Source organism: Rhinolophus hipposideros (assembly GCF_964194185.1).
Source record: "Rhinolophus hipposideros genome assembly, chromosome: 5".
In the NCBI taxonomy this organism is placed as follows: Eukaryota; Metazoa; Chordata; class Mammalia; order Chiroptera; family Rhinolophidae; genus Rhinolophus; species Rhinolophus hipposideros.
In genome coordinates, this window is record NC_138051.1 from 46,892,845 (window position 1) to 46,914,365 (window position 21,521).

Below are 21,521 nucleotides of genomic sequence, written 5' to 3' on the forward strand. Positions count from 1 at the left end.
ATCATAACACAAAGACAATACACAAACAACAAAAGTAGAAACGTAACTATACATCTATCTACATTAGTCCTATTTGTGCTAATCCTTCCTGTTTCATCTACTCTGAGTTTGCTGTCTCTACAGCACAGTGGCCAATATTATTTATAGACAAGTCACTGGTCCCCCGAGTTATCGTGCTATTTCCCTTCCTAAAACATAATCCCATTTGCCCCACAGATACATAGCAACACACACTTGGATAATCATACTCAAATCTCCCAATTATTCCTCAGCACTTTTTCCCCCCATTTTTATGTTTTCTTGTATTTATTTTTTAACTTTCTTTTTCATTACATCTTTATTATTAAGCTCCCAAAAATTTATTTCCTGAATACACATAAGATCCTGAGCATATTTTCAACACAATGAAATCCACACCTTTTTATCTGTCAAAAAACTGCAAACCATATGCTATGTCATAATTTCCTTTTATTCTCTTTCATCTACTATTAAAATAAGAAGTAGATTAAACTTTCTAGTTTTCTCAAAGGCAGTGTCCTCAAAGGTTAGATCACAAGATGGGAGCTTCTACCGATTACAAAAATGTTGGGTTGAAAACCAAGTTAATCATATATGGGAAAGGACCTTCCTACTTACCTCTCAACCTTAGGTTTTCCCTAACTTTGGCTATCTCTCTCCAATAATTCCTGTCTTAATTATTTGGAAGACGAAAATGTGAACCTCAATAACAGCGGAAGAATACAGTGAGGGGAACATACATATCCTCTTCTTCCCTCCCATAACCCAGCAGGCAACCTGACCTGGTATTTGCCACCCTACTTGTACACACACAAATGTTTGCTTGCTAGGTCAACTGTACTTAAACTAAAATATGACAGCTATAATAAATAAAACAATGAAATAGAGGCCATTTTTAGATTCTGACAAAGCCAAAGTTCATGGATTGCTCTCTTGAAAACCGTCACTTAAGGCAAGCAGAAAGCCTCAAGAGAAAATCACTACACGGCCTGAATGATTCCTGTTGAAATCCTAACCATCAGATGAGGGCTTTAAGATGGATCAATAGCTTAAAATGGTCTCCAGTGAACAATCTGTACCATTCTCCTTCTCTAGCCCGTAGTGGGGGCGGGGGGGACTCTAAGGTCCCTTAATGAGGCTGTTACTCCATTAGTTATTTGAGGCAGTTTTTTGTTTCACTGGAATTAATTAACATGACCCTTCTTTAAGCTCCAGCTGTATGTGATGTCACTGTGCTATGGCAATGAAGAATAAAAACCAAAGGACAACTGGCTACTTAAGGAATTAAGTTGACTAGAGTAAAAAGCATGCATAGAGACAGTTCCAGTGCTCTAGCTGAGACTCTCTGTCTATATATCGATCACACTCTGAATAAACTCTGTGTAATTTCAGACCTACAAAACCTTCACTGCTGCTGCCCAACAGAAGCAATTTTCAAGCTGGAATCATGTACTCGTATAGTGGCACTACTCCATCATGGAATAGTGCCACTATACGAGTACATGATTTGCCCATATATATTTTAAAATAATTAATTTGGCCTCCACTCATACAGATATATTAAATTTCATGTAGTCTGATAGTTACCTTAGAAAATCCTAAAAAATAACCAATAGACAAGCAAGGCAAATCAGAATACAGGAGATGTTTAAACTTAAAAATAAAATTATTTTAAGAATCTAGGTTTGGGCCCGGCCTGGTGGCTCAGGGGGTTGGAGCTCCGTGCTCCTAACCCCGAAGGCTGCCAGTTGGATTCCCACATGGGCCAGTGGGCTCTCAACCACAAGGTTGCTGGCTCCCGCAAGGGATGGTGGGCTGCGCCTCCTGCAACTAACAAAAGCAACTGGACCTGGAGCTGAGCTGCACCCTCCACAACTAAGATTGAAAATTTCAACAACTTGACTCGGAAAAAAGTCCTGGAAATATACACTGTTCCCCCATAAAGTCTGTTCCCCTTCCCCAACAAAATCTTTCTTTCTTCTTTTTTTTTTTTACCCCTCCCCTCCAACAAAATCTTAAAAAAAAAGAAATCTAGGTTTAATGTACAGAATGACACTGATTACGACTGAGTCTTACAGATCGGTTAAATTGGTACTGATTTTCAAATGTCCCCATCACTTCATTTTTCATAAACTCAGAGAAGACATGCCAACCCTTACTTGAACCAGTTAAGTTGCGCTCTACCTGTTTGGTCCAGATCCTTGCGAAACACTCCATAGTGGAGGCCCAGCTGCAAAAGACAAACTGGACCTCTGTGACTCCAGGGACGGGACCAAGGAGGTAACGTCACATGGTCCAGATTCTTCTCACTTTCCTGAGACTGAGGCTCAGCTCCTGACACAGACCAATAAGACTCTTGGACCCAAGGAGGTGCCCCCGCTGCCCCAAGGGCCTTGTACACCTGCTGAAGACCCGGGCCCGTGAGGGTCCATGGCCAGGTTCCCAGACATAGTTCAGTTGTAAACTTGTTATAAGAAATATTTAGTTACAGTATATGTAAAGGGGGGGAGGGGTATTTGAAATACATTAATAAAAAAGACTCCTTTTCGGAGCTTTTAAGATCCGTCTTATGTCTCCGAGATTACTTCTCTTGATTTAATAAACGTGTTTTTCTTGAATAACCGCCTCTCTTATATTTCTTCTCCTTGCAGCCTAAATCAACTCTTTCATTTCTGAAGCCAGCAGTTCTGAGCAACCAGGCTATCCCGCCATTAAAAATGGAGACATGGGCTTGACAAATCCCAGGTGGCTTTTATTAGTTGGGGATAGTGTCTTCAACCAACAAGAAAAGGCAGGTATATTAATGTGTAGATTACAATATAATTCATGGCTTCCAAAATACTGGGATCGGAAGAGACCCACTGCCCTCACAAGGTACAGCTAACCTACACTTTGATTCACCTGGCCCGCTGATCACTAATCTCAATCTACCTGTATAGTCTGGAGGATTCCTTTCTAGTGGCTGTCGTGGCTGAGATCCCAAATTATATTTAAGGCTTTATTCCTGATTGCATTGATATTCTGTGGGGTTTTTTTTAATTTTTTAATTTTTTGCCCTTCTAAACTCTAGCTAGACTTATCTTCTTAACATTGATATGATAATCAACTTTTTGTACCAATATTGTTAGGTAGAACAATTGGGATGTTTTGTAACTACAGTCAAATTCATTAACAACTACAATGGATTTCTTTTTAAAGGAACACACAAAGGTTTTTGATTCTCTTCAGTTTTTAAATGTAAACTGTCAGAAAATTGGAAGTACTTATCATAGGGTACTGGTTAAGTAAGGTGTCTAATTCATGCAACATAGTGCTCTGAAGCCATTAATAAACATATTGTAGAAGGGTATGTAGCAGCAGGAGAAAATGTTCACAATACATTACTTAGAGAAAAAAATCTTGCTACAAAACAGTATGCTTACACACACACACACCAATTTTGCTAAAGAAAATAGACATAGGAAAAAAAGCTAGAAGGACATACATCAAAATATTAAGAGTATCTGAGGACAGTGGGATTACATGCAATTTTTTTCTGTTGAATTTCTGAATTTTCCAAGGCTCTGCACTGAACAGTTACAGTTTTTTTAAAAAGAAAAATAGCTCCCAAAGTGATTTTGCAAGTCATTTCTTATACTAGTTCACTATTATTAGTAAAGGTAATGGAACATCTTTCACCATAGAAGATTCTAAATTAAGTTTTAATATAAGGGAGGCAGTTTTTCCAGTTGCCTTTAAAAATAGCAAAAAGATTTACTGGGTCACTACCATGTGCCAGGTATTTTCACATAGTCTATTAAAAGTGAAACATTAAGGACAGCAAGGGAAAAATAGTGGTTGACAATAGGTCTACAGTATATCATCTTACAATTTTGAAAAGACTCACCACCACCACTCAACAAATAGTTTGATTCAACTAACTTTTATTGAGCATGACTAGGTGGGCGATTCTGGCGAGAGGGGAGTCCAAAGCCAAGAAAAGCAGGAACACCGGCTCAAGCAGGAAGATGGCTTGATGTTTCTGAGTGAGGGTTCCACACACCACCTGCATATATGGTGTTAAAAATGCAGATTCCCGTAGCAAATCTACTGGCTCAGCATCTCTGGAGGCAAGACCCAGGACTCTACATTTTAAAAAGTGTTCCAGATGACGGCTATATAACATCTGAAAAACCCCAGCGTTGTGAAAGATCAAGCCAAGTGAATAAATGTCAGGCGAAGGAATGAGTTAATTCTGTAGTAGGTAATTATGGCAGAGAGAGGAGGGGTGGGGGACTCGGCAGGGGTTTTAACTGGCGAGCAGCATGTTAAGTTCTGTGCTTTGGGTCAGTACTGCTCATTCCACCATAGGTTGAAAAAGAGAAGTGGAAGCACTAGGGGACTGAGGAAAATGGTCTATAATGATGCATTAAAATTGACCAAGAGGAGAATAAAGTGGTTCCTATCACTGGGGCCAAAAAGAGGGGTGGAAGGAGGAAGCTCATGAGAAGTTACTGATGGATAAATAAGATGATTTGAATGCTGAAATGTTAAACCCAAAAAATACAGACATGGAGAGGAAAATTTAGAGAAAACTTTAGAACGGTACTTCAATGTCATTAAATTCATTCATTCATTCAATCATGGGGTTGTTACTATGTACCAAACCCTGGTCTAGATATTGGGTCAGAATAAAACAGATAAAAACCACTGAATGATACAAGTCAACGAACTATCTTATGTGAAGCACACATCAATAAATTTGTTACTGAAACTAAACAAATGAGATATTTCCCGAGTCCTTAAGGGGCTCAGAGAAGCCCTGGTAGATAGACAACAGCAATGCAAGCGTAAGTGTCAGGGCAGAGGTAAACCGCGTTCTATATGAACACACAGAAGGAGCATCTTAGCCAGGCTGGGGTCCGGAGGGACTCATTCAGGAATGAAGAGTAAAGAAAGCCAGGCAAGGCGAATGCTGCAAAGCAGGAAGAAGACAACCTGGAGAGCTCTTGACTTGAAAGTGAAGAACTGAACACCAGGAGGGAAACGAGAGAGAGGCAGGCCCAGGTGCAGGCAGGTCAGGGAAGGCCCTGCGTTACAGCCTCACTACTCACGGAGTGGTCCTCCTTCCAGCAGCACTGGAGCACCTGGGAGTTGTTAGAAAGCTACTCCCATGGGCCCCCATCACAGACCTGCATCAGAATCTCCATTTTACCACGATTCCTAGGTGATGCAAATGAAAACCAAACTTTGGGAAGCGTTACACTAACAAATTTATTCTCAAAACAAAAATCCTATGGGGACTCACTGAGGAATTTCCAGACAGAGACCAGCATGATCAGATATGTGCATTCTACAAAGCAGATCACTCTGGTAGCAGAACGAAAAATAGATTACAGTAGCTACGACCAACAATAGGTTAGGAAGCAGTTTCAGGATCCAGGAAAGCAATATTAAGGGCCCAAACAGAATAAGGATGGTACCAGAAAATGGTAACTGATTAGTTTTGGGGCGGGGGAGGGAGGATTTCTAAGTTTAAGTTTTTGGTTTTGGTAAATGGATGGATGTTGATGCCATTTACCAGACAGGGAATACAAATAACAACAATAATTATAATGGCTAACATTTCTTAAATATGTACCAGGCATTATCCTAGGTACTTTCCATAAACTATCTCATTTAATCATCTTAACAACCTAGGAAGTAGGTACTATTATTATCGCATCCTATAGATGAGAAAACTAAGAGGTTAAGTAGGGTAGAGTGGCATGAAGAGGAAAGGAGAAGATGACAAGTTCAATTTTGAATATTTTGAGGTAAAGACATCCATAAGACAGTTGTTTATAGGGATCTAGGTTTGTAGGGACAGCAAACAGATTAGAAACAGAGAATTGGAGTCATCAGTACAGGGTTGGTACTTAACTCTTCAGGAGCAGATCAGACCCCAGTGGGAGGGAATGCAGGTAAAGGACAGAGCCTAGGAACACCAACAGCTAAGGGGCAATAGAAGGGAGGTAAGCTTCTGAAGACTAAACAGACAGAGAGAATGAAAACGATTAGCTCTAACTGCAACAGCAACAAGAACAGCTAACGCATATAAGTATGTACTATGTATCAGTTACTAATCTAAGTGGTTTTTATATAATTTAATCACCATTAACACCATCTGAGGTATTATTCTCCCTATAAAAATGAGGAAATTGAGGCACAGAGAGGTTAAGTAGTTTTGTCCAGGTCGTACAGAAAGCGAACAGTAAATCCAGGATTTGAACCAGAATTCAAACTCTACGTGTAGATAGAGTCCATGTCCTTGACTGCTATGTACCAGGCATTATTTTTTTTCTTTCAAGCACTGGGAGAGGTGGAAGCCAAGGAAAGAAACAGTTGTACAAAGCCCTCAGAGTACAGTCTGGTCCATAGGAAGGCCTCAGTGTATTTCAACCATTATTATTTGATAATGATACTGCCATGGAGCCATGCATTTACGCAAGCCACACTTTTAGAAGAAAACAAATGACAACTAAATAAGGGGAAAATCAATGATTTAGTGAAGGAAGAAAAACAAAGAAACTTCCAAGAATGCTAAGGCTTCAACTCCGTTTTTCAGGCCTTCAATACCTAAGTTTCCACACCATCAACCTCCATCCACATTTGGGGCTACCAGTCCCAAGGAGGGCTGCAGTACCCAGCACTGACCTGCAGGCCTGGCACATCGCACAGGAAGCATCTCACAGAAGTGGGACAAATGATTTATGTAAACTCATGCCCTGAAGCAATGTACATAAAAGTGCTATTTTTAAAATGAAATAAATCTGACTAAATAAATGTAAATGCCAACCCGTGACAAGGAGACTTGGAATCCAAAATTGACTAAAACTAATTCAAGGAAAGATTTATGTACAAAGATGAGCATCATAGTACATTTCTTATAATACTGAAAACACCCAGCAGTAAATAAATTATGGTATATCCAGATGATAGAATATTATGCAGCCATTAAAAACATTCTCAATGAATATTTAATAATATAAAAAATTCTCACAGTTCACGTTAAGTTTTAGAAAGTACAAAAATTACTATTATAAATATAGATAAAAGACTTAAGGAAGTAAGTCAGTAGTTTACAATGATTATCTCTGGGTGGTATAATTAATAGTTTATTTTTAATTTTCTTTCTTTATATGTTTCTGTATTTTCCAAATTTTCTACAATATATCATTTCTCTAAGCAGAAAAATTTACTGCCAAGTCAATTATGTTTTTTAAGTTTTTCCAATTAATCTCTGTTTCTGTTTTTAACTCTTTCCCACTTTTTGTTATCCAAGTCTAAATCTTAATTAAAGTCTAGGCCAAAGGTTCTTAGGGGGAGGGGGGACTTAGGTCCCCCCTCCCCAGGGGACATTTGGCAATGTCTGTAGATAATATGGGTGTCACAACTGGGAGTGGGGGAATCTAGCAGATAAAGGTTAGGGATTTGGCTAAACATCTTACAATATACAAGTCAAGCCCCCCAGAAAAAAAGAATTATCTAGACTACTATATCAATAGTGCAGAGGTTGAGAAACCTTGATCTAGGATGGAACAAAAGAGTATAAACAGGAAGAGTGGGTTAAAATACAATATTAGCTCTAGTGGGTTTAACTTTTCACTTCTAAAATAAGATTATATATATATATATATATTTATATATATATATAGATTATATATATATAAATTTTATATAAAATATAAATTGGGTTAATGAAAGTTTAATCCAGGTTTTGACCAAAATTCCTGATTGAGATACACATTTCCTGATTTATGGACATCTCCAGGAGTTCTGCTCCCAACCTGAGCATGATGCTTGTCAAACTAGAAGTAAAATTTTTCTCATTTTGAACACATAGAGATCAATCCTATACGTAAAAGTTTTTTAAGTTCTGCTACAAAAATGTTTTAAAGAAGTCATATCTTTAAAGTAATAGCTGGTCATCTTATTGTATGTACTCCGGTACGGTGGCTGAATAAATTCTAATTAGTCTAACTAGTCTAAAAATTAGTCTAAAACAAATATTTAATTGTTTAAAACACCTGCACACTCACACACAGAGAAAATGATTAATGTAAACTCATGCAAAATTACTTCCTATTGTGATGTCAGATTCAGGGAGTGGTAACAAAGCAAAAGTACATGGATTTGAGGAAATGAAGTATCCTCTTCGATCTAAGTTAGTAAGTAACAAGTGTTCCGTTATAACAAAGTACAACAGAGCATTAAGGTGACTGGATGAAATAAAGTAGTAGGGGGATCAAGAAAGAGACGATGGGGTGGAAGGCAAGAGAACAGAAAAAGATATTACACCAAAGATAAAAAAGGGACAATTCAGAAAGTCAAAAGGGGGTAATTAGAAATTTTGCCAATTTCTGGGTGAAAATGAGGGGAGAGAATTAATGTATACAAACTAGGATGTGAAGAAAATAAGGGGAAATAAAATGCTAAGAAAGTATGGCAGAAAGAGATCACAAGGAAGAGTGACATAGGGTTCAAGGTCCCCTAATTAATTGAGACTAAATGAAAAATACTTTCCAAATCTTCAAACTCTAATATGCTTTTAGTAACATTTGCTTGTATGAATTCCCCGTGGCTTTTTTTTCTCTTAATTCAAAATGATTTTCTAAGGGAAAGAAATCCAATGTCCTCCTGTTTATGCAAAACTCTCCCAATGTTCTACTCAAAGATCACTGTCATTTCTCCATAGTGGACACTGAGTAAGAGTAGCTGCTTTGTTGTCTACAAGCACTGTACCTCCTGATGGAGGACAGCTCTCACCACCCCACCAGGTCAGAGTGGACGAACACTCACACTGCCCTGGCTTCCCCCTGGCCTCTTGGGTGAGCACTCGTGATGATGCTCCCCCACTGCCTACACAGCACAGTGAAAGGAGGGGGCACATGATCCTAAGCAAGGGTACCCAGAATTCCTCCACCAGGCGCTCTCTTCTTCCAGGTCTACAGCTAGGAGATCATCGGTCGGCAGGTGCCGCTGACCATCTTTTTCACCCTGAAGAGAGCTGACCTGAGATGAAACCAATGTCAGACAGCTGACATGACAGCCAGTGACAGAGAGCCCCAGAAACCACGTCTGAGCCGTAAATCCAGCCATAACCGAGCTTTCAGGTCACATAAGCAAATAAAATCCGTTTTGGCTTTGAGCTGGGTTTATTTCCAACCACAATCATCTGGCTGGCGAACTGTTCAACACTGTCAAAGAGAGGTTTGGTAAGTCAGTGTGTTAGACCTATCATCCATGAATTATCCAGACCAATCTCTTCATGTACTACCTTTTCACTGATATCATAACTTTAGTTTCATAAATGCAAAACTAAATGTTTAAGATAGAAATTCATTTTAAATGACATATTTATTTATTTCAAGGTCTAACAAGAATCCTGCTGAACTGAGATTTGACGTTAGAAATTTCTACTATTCTTGCTGTTAAATACTTTGCCATCTGCCCAGCTCACCTTCATCTTTCTAAAGAGTTCTATCCTTTTATCCATCTAGCGTCTTCACTGCCCTGATGACTTTATTTCTCCTGTTCTGAAAATCCTCTAGTCTCAGTGTGTATTTATCAAGAAGTGAAAACCCCAAGCATACACACAGGATTCCTAGCCAGGACAAGGCATGATTTTATATGAATGACCAAGGATAGACAAAACTTGTCTTTTTTGTGTCCGGTCTCTCTCCAGTCTAGCATTTTGCTCACATTTTGGCCACAGCACACATCAGGCCAAAGGAGGTAGACAGAGGGTCACTATGGACATTCAGGGGTAAATAATGCATTTCTCCCTGATTTCAATGAAGTTTGGAGTCATTATCTTGAAATCAAAACATAATTACATCATCCATAAATGCTTCCAGTGGCTCTGTTGTATAAGATGTGCAATGCTAATGTCTGCTGGTTAAGGAGACTTCCCACTGAGGAGGGCTTAGCAGAGAAATGCAGACTGCCCGAAGCAGGAAGAAGCCAGGGATAAATTTCTGCTAAGTTCAAAAATCTGTATCAGCACAAACCCAGACTGACATTGCAACCCAGGCAGATGGGAGAGAACTATTAACAGGCGAAATTGACCAAAGGGCATTTTCGCACACTAAGGACTGAGGAAACAAGGCACCAAAGGGAGAGACCATTTTTAAAATTAAAGGGGTAGGTGTGTGAAGGAAAGATTAAATCAACCATCCAAACTCCTTTTCCAGCTACTCCCACCTCCCACTGTCAATGAAACTCAACAGGAGTGACTCCCAAGGTCAGTCTTCGGTATTAAGTATCTTTATCAGTTGTGCTCAGGTAGAATCATAACATACATTTTAAAACAAACAAAGAAAACAAACTCTTCCCTCTGCCCTGATGGGTAAGCATGACTCCAGAAAACTCTCTGAGTAAGCTGGGGAAGAGAAGTTAATCACTAGGGGACTTTGGAGGGTGACAGAAATGTTCTATATCTGGTTAGCGGTGGTGGTTTCATGACAGAATAGTTCTGGCAAAATGCATCCAAGTCTACACTTGAAATGAGTGAATTGTACTACATGTAAATCATACCTCAATCAAGTTGACGAGAGAGGGAGACAGAGAGAAAGAGAGAGAGACAGAGACAGAGACAGAGAGACAGAGAGACAGAGAGAGAGAGATGCTGGAGGAAAAGGGGGACAAACTCCCCAAGTAGACAAATGGAAAAAGTCTGGGAAGGTAACTGTGGGCCAGACGATATACCCCCCCAGGTGGAGTGGGAGCAGTGGGGCCCAAACAGTATTTTTCTGAGGGCCAGACTTTACTCCATACATCAACCAGGAGTCTACACTTCCGATTGTACCTTACACTTCATTAGGAACTGCGCACAGTAGAGACCAATGAATCCATGTCCATCTTCCAGTGCACCTGTGCCCCTAGATTCTCCGGAAGGAGCTAAAATCCATCATAAAATGAAAAACAGAACAGCTGACTTACCTTCTGAGATAAGAGGCAAGGGGGTACATTTCACCTCTCCCACACTCTCTCCTATAGGAAAGTGAGCAACCCACCGTCTCAACCCTTTGAAGGTTGCAGTTAAATCCCTGGAACCCCGTTCATAGACCTTCCTCGTGTTCCTCTACTTTAAAAAGCTGAAAGCCCCAGGGAGATTTAAACTGCTTATCTGACAGTAGCAATCCTCATGAGAATTAGAACCCCTTTGTCATCTTTTAGCCACTGGGAAATACACTCAACTTTCACACTTCAAGAGACAGTAACAAATTTCAAGAGGAACTCATGAGACCTCTGCTTTGCTCCAGCAGTCTAAAGAAGCATTTCTGAGTAGCCTACAAGGTCCACGGAGTCAGCAAACATTTGTGATGTGACAGGAACTAACTTCCATTTCCAAAGCCAGAGCTACCAGCATTAATTTACACTATTCGCTCTCCTTCCCATCCTCTACCTAACCCATCACAGAGACCTGTGTCTCAGACCTGTCCCTTTCGGTCCCATACCTTCTGCCTGTGCCTCAGTCTACCAGACCTTCATCACTTCACATTTTGTTTCCTGCAACAGTTTTGTTGGTCTCCCAGCTCTCCTCTATTACTTACCCTGTTCAACAAGCCTGAAAATGTGCATATTTGTTTAACCACTTCTTTATACCCTGCTTCATGCCTACAAGTGGACTAATCATCCCAAACCATTATTTTCAGTCTCTCTTTCTTCTGTTTAAGTATTCCTTCATTCATCCAATAAATATTTAATCAGCACCTACTGTGTTTCAGACATTCTGCTAGGTTTCTACAGGAGGTGAACAAAACTCTGATTAGCATCTCGGGTGACTTACAATATTGTGGGAGTGGCAGACATATACACAAGTAACTAATAAGATAGAAATGTGTACAGATCACGAAGAGAACTGCCAGCCAGATGTCAAGTGAAATCCAAATTGGTAAAGAAGAAGCAGAGTGTAAGGAGACAAGGGAAAAGCTTCTGGGGTTTCCAACCTGAGGGATAGGAGAATTGCAGGCCGACAGACATCAGGAGGAAATACGGACGGAAGGGGCACGACAGGTGACTTTGAGGAAAGTGAATGTACTTGCCAAGCCCTAAATCAGGGCAAATGATCAAAGATGAGATTGTTGTCGTGCTTTAAGGTATTGGAAGCAGTCCTGAGAAATGTAATTTTGACACCAAAACATTAGAATTTCCAGGATTGATGGTTTAAAGGGACAATGGCGTAGAATATAAAACCGAAACCATCCCAGATAATATCTAGGCCATGTGGCTTCAGTAGGTGGGAAAGGAAGGTTACAGATATACAGTCTACTGGCTAAAATGGCTGTTTTCCTCTAAAAAAGTTTCCATGGCTCCTGAGCAGGGCTTTTTAAATCCTTTCACACCGTTACAAGACTCAGCATCCTGACACACAGTGGATTTTCCTAATGAAATAACGTCAGGTAATCTTGGCCATTCTACAGCATTTATGTCTGGGAACCTCAAGCGAGGCGGACTAGCATGGCACGTTACTGCTGCTGGTGATCCATCTAGGTCTAATTATTCAACTCTGTTCCATAAATGCTGAATCCTTTGAAGCTGCTGAAAGCATCTATGCGTGATGTTATGATTCAGATATCCACTGGCAAGTCGAGACTAGCAAATATTTTCAAAAATGAGAAGCAATGAGCTACCACAGTCATCTTCAGTTCTTTCGGGAACAAGCTAAGGGATCTAAAAACAAATCGACACACAACCCTATGAGTATAATAAAACCACTGTCCACTTTAAATTGATGAATTGTATGGTATGTGAATTACATCTCAATAAAGCTATTGGCTTAAAAAACAACATGTTTTAACCAAAATGTTGATTTCCAGAAACGTTATATCCTAGGAACCTAGCTATTGCCCTTAAAATGTTCACAGTGCTGGAAAAATTACAAAATGGAGGCCCCACTAAAGTGTTGTGACAAAACCACTATCATTTTAGCTAAAAGGAATAAACGGAATGGTCTCTTGCCTTTCACCGTAATAAAAGCTGATGTGTATCACATATCAAAGTCCACCTTTAAGCTCCTGAATGGTATTTTTTAAAAGGGCACTTTTCAGATTTGACCACTATGTGGAACACCGTAATTACGGCATGTCACAAATGCATCTTTCCTACTTATCTACCCCAGAACTTCCTTTCCTATAATCCTCTGCAAGGGAAAAATCCTTGTGTTTAGCCATTGATGTTACTTCTAAGGATTTCTCTCTTCCTCTAAATAATCACTACCCAAACATTTGTCTCTAGAATCTTTCCAGCATTCCCCATGTCCCAGACCATTCCCTAACTTCCACTAATACCATACCCGCTGTCTGCCTGCTGTTGAGTAACAGCAGGTTATTTATGTCCTTGGAGATTCAAAATGGGTCAAGAATCAGACTGTGAACCCTTTGAGGGAAAGGACTGTGTCTTGTTTATTGTTAGAACCTCTCAACATTAGGCAGAGTACCTGGCACCCAGGAGGTGTTCAATAAATATTCTTGCCCACAATTAAGCGAATGCCCATACACACACACACAAATTAGCCAGCAATAGCCAAGTGACCAGATTATTCTTATACATAACGGTATTTAGGAGAAAGAAGTTGAAGCTCCACTTCAGTATCCAAGTCCAAATCAGTCTGTCTTCACAATAACTATAAGGTGACTTTTAAAACAGATTGTGATGACTGAAGCCCAAAACCTTACAATTGAAAAATCACAGTAGCTTTTTTTTTTCTCACAAATTATCTTGGTGGAAAAAAGCAGACCCAAAGTCCAAGAGCAATTTAGTATCCAGTCGGTCTCTAGAGAACCCGCCTACAATTAGGCAGCTCAAGGATGGACTCTTCACCACAGTGAAAGGGGGAGGACCAGCTATACAAAGTAACCAGAAATGTTTACAGACCTTTATCTCTCCATGTGAAAATGACTCTGATGTTTCTTAGTAGGCACCTTGTTCATATGTTAGAGATCTACAATGCTTAAAATTACCAGGTTTAGAGACATTCCAGTTCTCAAATCTGGGGCTGGCAAGACAGGGGTCCCAGAAATTGTTTCATGAAAACTCCTCACTTCATGGTTGAAGAAACTGATCATATACCTTATATTTGTAGAGAAAGTCACAGGTTACAAAAAGCTTTCCTATTAAATTCAATCCTCACAATAGCTATAAGAGATGCAGAGCAGGTATAATCAACCCACTTACTGATGAGGAAACTGAAACATAGAAAGATTAAAGACTTGCCCAAGGTCACACAGTAAGTGGAAAAGGCCTGGGGCTAGAATTCAGTGCTCTTGTTGGGGGTGTCCAGACCTCTTTTCTCTGCAACATGCTGCAATGTGGGCTCTGTGCTTACTTGGGTCACATTTGGAAGGAATGATTTTAGAAACCTAAATGGGGATTCTGTTGCAAATGTGAACTTCAAAAGTTAAGGCCATTCTGTTACCTGTAATGAGGAGTAATTAATAGCTGGCAAAACACCTACCTACGCATGAGTTACAGTATAAAATGCCATGATTACACCTATTCACAAAGGGTACCACGTACTGCCCAAGACAAATTTTCAGAACAGTCTTCAAAGGGACAGTTCTCCAAAACATGCCAGTCAGAGATTCCCAGACCCAGAGAACACTGGTGTCAGTTATTACAAAGAAAAGGATGCCCCTTTCCCTTCAATTAAACCCAGAAGGAAATGGCTCGTCCCAGCGAAGGGTGAAGACGTGGAGCCTAACAAGGTTCTAAGGGATTACACGCAGGTTGCAAACTCCCGGCGATAAATGAGTCCGGACCCTCCCAGCCGGTGAATCAGCTCGCCTCGGTCCGGCTGCGCCGCCCCCCCCCCCCGGGGCTCGCCACCCCAGGGCAGCAAATCGGACAGCGGGCAGCTAAAGGTGACAGTCGGCTGGCGACCGCTCGCAGCATTCCGAATAATGTCACCGAAAGGCCGGCGGGCGGTAGGCGCGGCACCGCATACCAACACGAGACGTTATTTGAAGCGCGCGTTCCCAAGGGAGGGACCATCTGCTCCACCCGAGGAGCATCTCCCACCAGCCGGGATTTTTCCTCCCGAGAGCCAGAGGGCTGGGCGACCCCGACCCGGGCCCACCCTACTCAATGCTCACGGGACCCCTCCCAGACACACGGTCTGCTCCGAGCCCGGGGAGCCCGGCGGGGCCACAGAGCCCCCGAAGCCGGCCCCCCTCCGCCGCCTTCATCACCATCACCGCCCCAAAGAGGAAGGCACCTCTGCGGGCGGCGGGCGGGCAGGGCCGGGGACTTGGAAACGCTCGCCAAGGGGGTGGCGCCGCCGGCGCCCCCGCGCCCCCCCCCCCAGCCTGACAGCCCTCGGCGCGGCCCCCGCGGCCCCGTCCCGCCGCCCGCCGGGCGCCCTACCTTTGTGTAGAGCTCGGACGCGGCCATGGCGGGCCCGCGGCGCCGACGCCCCCCGCCGGTGCGGAGGCCGCACCTCGCCTGGGCAGCCGCCCGCGCCGACTAGGAAGCGCCCAGGCTGCCGCGGGCGGGGAGTCGGGCACGACCGCGCGGGGCGGGGCGGGGCGGGGCGGGGCGGCTCAGGCTCGGGCGGCCCGCGGGGGCCTCGCCATCACGCCCGGGCTCGCCGCGAGCAGCCGCGCGCGCCCCGCGTGCCGGGGATCGGAGGAGTCGCCGCGCTGCCCCCTCGGCGGCCGGTGATGCTGCCGCCGCCGCCGCCGCCGCCGCCGCCCTGTGCATTGTGGGAGCGGGAGGAGGCTGCGCTCCAGCGCGGTCACCGCGGCTGCTCGGGGCACAGCCGGGCTCACGCTGCCTCCCGTCGGTGCGGGCTCCGCGCAGCAGCGGCCGGCCAGCCCGCGCTGCCCCGGGACCGCCGCCCTGGCACCCCTGCCCCCGGGGCGCGTCGCACCCTGCACGACCCCACACCGAAGCGGCCCAGCCCTCTAGAGGGGCGGCGATGGCTGGTGTCCCTGAGAGGGTCCAGGTAAACGACTCGGAGTCTTCAGTCTGCTTCTCCTATCCTAACGAGAATTTCTAGGGAAAAGATGTGAGGGGTTTTTTTTTTTTGGGGGGGGGCAAGGGGGGGCGGGAAGAGAGACTTCTTGGAAGGTCATAGAATAACCTAGAATTCCAGAAGAGCCATGTGAGCAGCAGAGTTCTGGGAGTGAGGATCGGGAATCAGAGCTAAAGGATCACCAGTCACCCGAACCCTTCAGCATCTGCAGCAGGGTGGTTTCCTGATGCCAGAGCATAGCGGCCTGTTTGAAGCTACAGAAACTTCAGTGAACCTGGAAACAAGATGCTTGCAGGGTGCGGCCCAGGAAGCTGCCGGGTACCAGGCCTGTATGTTTGTAGAGCTGTCACTACCCTTCTGCCCAGCCCTCTTCCTCCTCCTGTTCCCCCAGTGATTATCCACACAATACATAATCATGCTGAAGCTGGTGCAGTGACCTGCAATGTAGCTCTGAATCAGGACAGAGAAATCGCGGCAGCAGCATTTAACCTGCTCACTGTTCTCCTTGCCCATCAAGCACAGGAATGTGGTCTTTGCACACCCACCCCGTGATGTCTTCACCCTCCTTCCCACTCACACTTTCACTCCTGGTTAATCAGTCTCTGTATTTTTTCATCCCAGCTTCTTTTTAATGTGCTCATCTTTCTTCTTGCTTTTAAATCTAAATGGTGCCCAGTGCCTCTCATGGGAATCTGGGATGGTTTCTATCAAGATCATCTCTCAAAGTTGGAGCCCATGGTTGTGTGTATCCTGCATGTATATCTGAAGGAACACCACTGACCCAGAGTGATATTTGGATCCAGTCCTTACCCCCTGGAACTCAGGCCTTTCCTGTCCTTGCTCACGGCCCACAGTCTCCTCAGAGATGCCAGAAATAAAGGCTACCAAGTACAAAATCCTGCAGAATTCTGTTCTTTCTAATTCTCAAACCCAATCTCTTTCATGTTTTGGGGGCCTACTCTTAACAAAAAGCGAAAACATGTGCAGTTATGACCAGTACAACAGAAAGGGCACTGGATTGAGATTTAAAAGGCCTGAGTTCTACCCCTTGTAGGTCATGCTTGCTCGTGTAAGGTGCTAACCAGTCTATTTTCTTGCCTTTAAGAGAATACCTTCTCCCAGAAATGCTGCGTATGCTAAAGAACGAGTTTAGGGCACGTCACCTCAGAGTATGCTGCTTTGGCATAGTGTCTATTTCAAGGGGCACTGGAAAAACAGCAAATACAAGAAAAACACTCTGGCCTTCCTTCTTTTTCTTAAAAGCAGGAGATGAAATTCCTGTGTAAGAGATGTCCTCCCTATACCAGAGGGAATGTTATCATCAAGGACGAGAAGTTGAAACCGAGAGAATTCTATACAAACAGACCTTGTTAGCACCACTCTTATCTTCCTTTAGCCCTCCCCACACAATTTAACCACTTTTCCACAATAGCTTCTCTTTGTTCAGCCTAATATAAAAGCAAGTAGGTTTTGCCATTTCTTTGGATCTTCGTTTCCTTGTGAAGACTTTCATGTCGTGTAAAACAATATAAATTTGTATGCCTTTCTGCTGCTCATGTCGTCAGTTTATTTTAAATTGATAAAGTTCTCAATTATTACTTTATAATTGGGAACATATTCATGTAAGTTATTTCCAAATAAAAACAATGTAGAAATTAATATGAAAATTCCTTCTCCAAAATGTTCGTGAATGACTTTTGAACAAATACTGAGACCACAGACTGTTCTACATGCTAAAGATTCATGAGTGAACAAAACAGACAAAATGGCTGACCTCATGGAGCATCCATTCTAGTCAGGGAGACTGACAATTAGAAAGGTAGACGGAGATCAGTGTATTAGTTTGCTAGGACTGCTGAATAAAGTACCATAAACTGGGGGGCATACAGTAACATACTGTATGAGCTGGAAGCTAGAAGTCCCAGACCAATATGTTGGCAGAGTTGGTGCCTTCTGGAAGCTGAGAGGGAAAATCTGTTCCATGCCCCTCTCCTACATCCCAGTGGTTTGCTAGCAATCTTTGGCAATAATTGGCTTCTACTTCATCACCCCAATGTCTTCATCTTCACGTGGTGTCCTCCCTGTGTGCGTGTATGTCTGAGTCCAAATTTACCCATTTTTTTATAGCTTTTTTTAAAAATATTTTTTTGTTTTATTTATTTATTTATTTATTTATTTATTTATTTATTTGTTTCAGGTGTACAAGACAAGGTAATACTTAGACGTTCATCATTTATATCCCTCACACTGTGAACCCCCCTCCCCCCATCCACTATCCCTCCGACCTCACACTGAGCCATCACAAATTTACCCATTTTATAAGGACATAGTCATATTGGATTAGTACGCACCCTAATGACCTCATCTGAACTAGATCATATGCAAAGACCCTATTTCCAAATAAGGTCTCATTCACAGGTACTGGGAGTTAGGACTTCAACATCTTTTAGGGGGGTGGGGAGACACAATTTAACCCATAACAGTGTGCAAAGGTGAAATTAAATGAGAGAATGTGGGAGACCAGCAATTGTAGTAGGGTGGTTGGTCATTGCTTTATTCAAATTTAAAAGCAATGTTTTAAGGGCTTATTATGTAACAGCAGTTAATAGACATGAATGAAATATGGTTCCTGGCCTGGGAGCTCACTGCAACAGGTACCCACAGGGGTAGAGGAAGGGGCAGTCCATGCTGCATCGTCATACGAGGTTGGACAATTAAGTCTGTGAACTTGTTGAAATGATGTTGCTAACCTGTTTTTGATATCAGAGGGATTATTCATTATGAATTAGTACCAATTGGACAGTTAATCAAGTTTACTATTTGGAAGTGCTGAAAAGACTGCGTGAAAAAGTTAGACGACCTGAACTTTCTGCCAACAATTCATGTTTCTTGCATCACAATGCACCAGCTCACAAGGCACTGTCTGTGAGGGAGTTTTTAGCCAGTAAACAAATAACTGTATTAGAACACCCTCCCCTCCCTACTCACCTGTCCTGGCCCCCAATGACTTCTTTCTTTACCCAAAGATAAAATATTGAAAGGAAGACATTTTGATGACATTCAGGCCATCAAGGGTAATATGATGACAGCTCTGATGGCCATTCTAGGAAGAGTTCCAAAATTGCTTTAAAGGGTAGACCAGGCACTGGTATCAGGTACACAGCTTCCCAAGGGGAGCACTTGGAAGATGACCGTAGTGATATTCAGCAATGAGGGACGTGTCAGCACTTTTTCTAGGATGAGTTTGTGAACTTAATGATCAGACCTCATATACAGAGGGTGCCAAAAAATGTATACACATTTTAAGAAAAACTATATTATAATTGTAATATTACATACTGATAACAAAAGATAAATACAAGTCACATTTGACTTCTGCAATTATAGGAGGTGCTCAAACTGGTTACTATCAGTATCCAGACACTTCTGATTACAGCGAACTACTGCTTGAACAATGTTGACCAAATTGTCCCCTTGTATACGTTTTTTTGGCACCCCAGTATATCTATTTCTCAGAATGTAAGCTCATTGTTTCATCCATCTTTCTATTTCTGACAGCACTGTACTAGTGTCTTACCGTGTCATAGAGACTTACAATCTGCAAACGTTTAATGTTATTGTAATCACAAGCCTTTACAAATAATGTTACTTGCTAGGATCTCATTAACGTACATTAAAACTGAACACTACAAAATCAAATTACTTCTGCATATAGTAGTAGCCAAAATCTGAAGGGATCAACTTCAGAAAATATTCTGAAAAATATAGCATTTAAATAAAAAAAAAACTGCAAATTAAATCAATACAAATTAAGTAGATCAATTTATTTTTCTGTATATTTCACAAGTATATTTCTGGACGGGCTATTTGACAAATTTCAGCATTAACTGCCAACTCTATATAGACATGTTCAACAAAAAAGGCATTTACTCTTGGCCCTTTTAATACAGGCGAAGTGTCCTATTGCATCACAAATGACAGATATGTGGTAACAGATTTGAGGGCATATTAAAGAAATTAGATGTTTTCTTTCAAATGCCATTTAGTTGATAAATAACATAATACAAACACACATTAATGGTTATCATGACCACCAGTGATATGCAGAAAACCCACAGGCCTACTTATTTAAAAGGCTGAAACAAGCAAAACAATGTTGAAATCAGTGTTTTTATTCTTAAGATTAACAATCCCAGAAAGAGATTTCCTTCATCTCAATTTTACAAGGTATGGTGGGGAAGACTGGCAGTGGATGCTGAGTTGCAGTTGGGACAGTCGCTCAAATTAGTCATTATCCAGGTAAGGAGCGAGTTTTAGAAAATGAAAAATGTGTCATTTGTCATTTATTGGGACGGATATTAAGGATAGGTAATTCATCAGTCCTAAACACTATTTAATGAATGCCATCGGGCGCTTAAATAAGCCAGCATGGGGGAATGAATAATTTTTTTTGTAATGTCTTTGTCTGGTTTTGGAATTAGCATAATGAATAAGGAAAATTAAGAGTGAAAATGTGTTTGAATGTTGGGGAATGTGAAAAGGCCACCAGAAAAACTGCTTTAGTTGCCACGCAGATGTGCTCTTCCTATGGGCTACCTGCCCAATTCACCAAACACCAAGTTTAGACCACAATTTAAGTGGAGATTACATTTCAGCTTTGATAAAATTTCACTAATTTGGATTGAGAAAGAATACATGTCTGATTTAGTAAAAAGTTATCAATAAATATTTAGAGGTATAGTCCTGTTACATCAAGTAAAAACAGCAATTCCAACCGTTGTAATAACAACTGGAAGCCTTACTAGGCCTTCCTTGATGAAGAGTTAAGACCTATTGTTAAGTCAGCAGCACAAGAAGATTGAGTAATCTGTAAATAGACTGCAAACAAGCTCCTTCCAGTGTATCAAAACAATCCAAGAATGTTTATTTTCCCAACATGCCAAGAACTATAACTGTTTTAGTCAGCTGTAGCTTTCAAAAATGAAACCTTTCTCTAAACTGTACTATCAAGTAGGAGCTACTAGACATGAAACAGGTTATTTCAGATGTTAGCCAATTTTCATGAAGTATTTGTTATCTCCAGCTTTGGTTTTACTTCAGCATTCATTTATAACAAACAGGACAATGATTAAAATTAGTAATTTCTCAAGCCACAATTCTGAAATCATAAAAATTTACGATTAAGCTATCTGGCCAAAATCATCATTTCAGCAATGGTGATATAGCCTGCAAATGTGATTTCAATAAACTGAGCTATGAGGCGGAACAAAAAAATAGAAAAATTTAAAGCCTCTCTATCCCAAGCACCAATAATGGAGGCTAAGCAATTATACCTACAAATCCTTAATGACAGGTCTTTCCTAATGGAAAAATCCTGAGATTTTTAAGCACTGTAACTTTATAGAAGGCAGATTGGTTTAATGAGGAAATTTACTTTTAATAAAGACAATCAACAATATTTTATTTTGGGCACTTACTCAGTATTTCACAGATCCTCAACAAGTTT

At 41.7% G+C, this 21,521-nt stretch overlaps 1 protein-coding gene across 1 annotated transcript in view; it reads right to left on the reverse strand.

Annotated features, from left to right (window-relative positions):
- Window positions 1–15,558, reverse strand: part of MYO5A (myosin VA) — a 165,393-nt gene extending 149,835 nt beyond the window's left edge. The window contains exon 1 of the mRNA XM_081048126.1: window positions 15,406–15,558. Coding sequence (XP_080904252.1) covers window positions 15,406–15,432 — 27 coding nt within the window. The 5' untranslated portion in view covers window positions 15,433–15,558. The remainder of the gene's footprint in view (window positions 1–15,405) is intronic.
- Window positions 15,559–21,521: the final 5,963 nt, after the last annotated feature.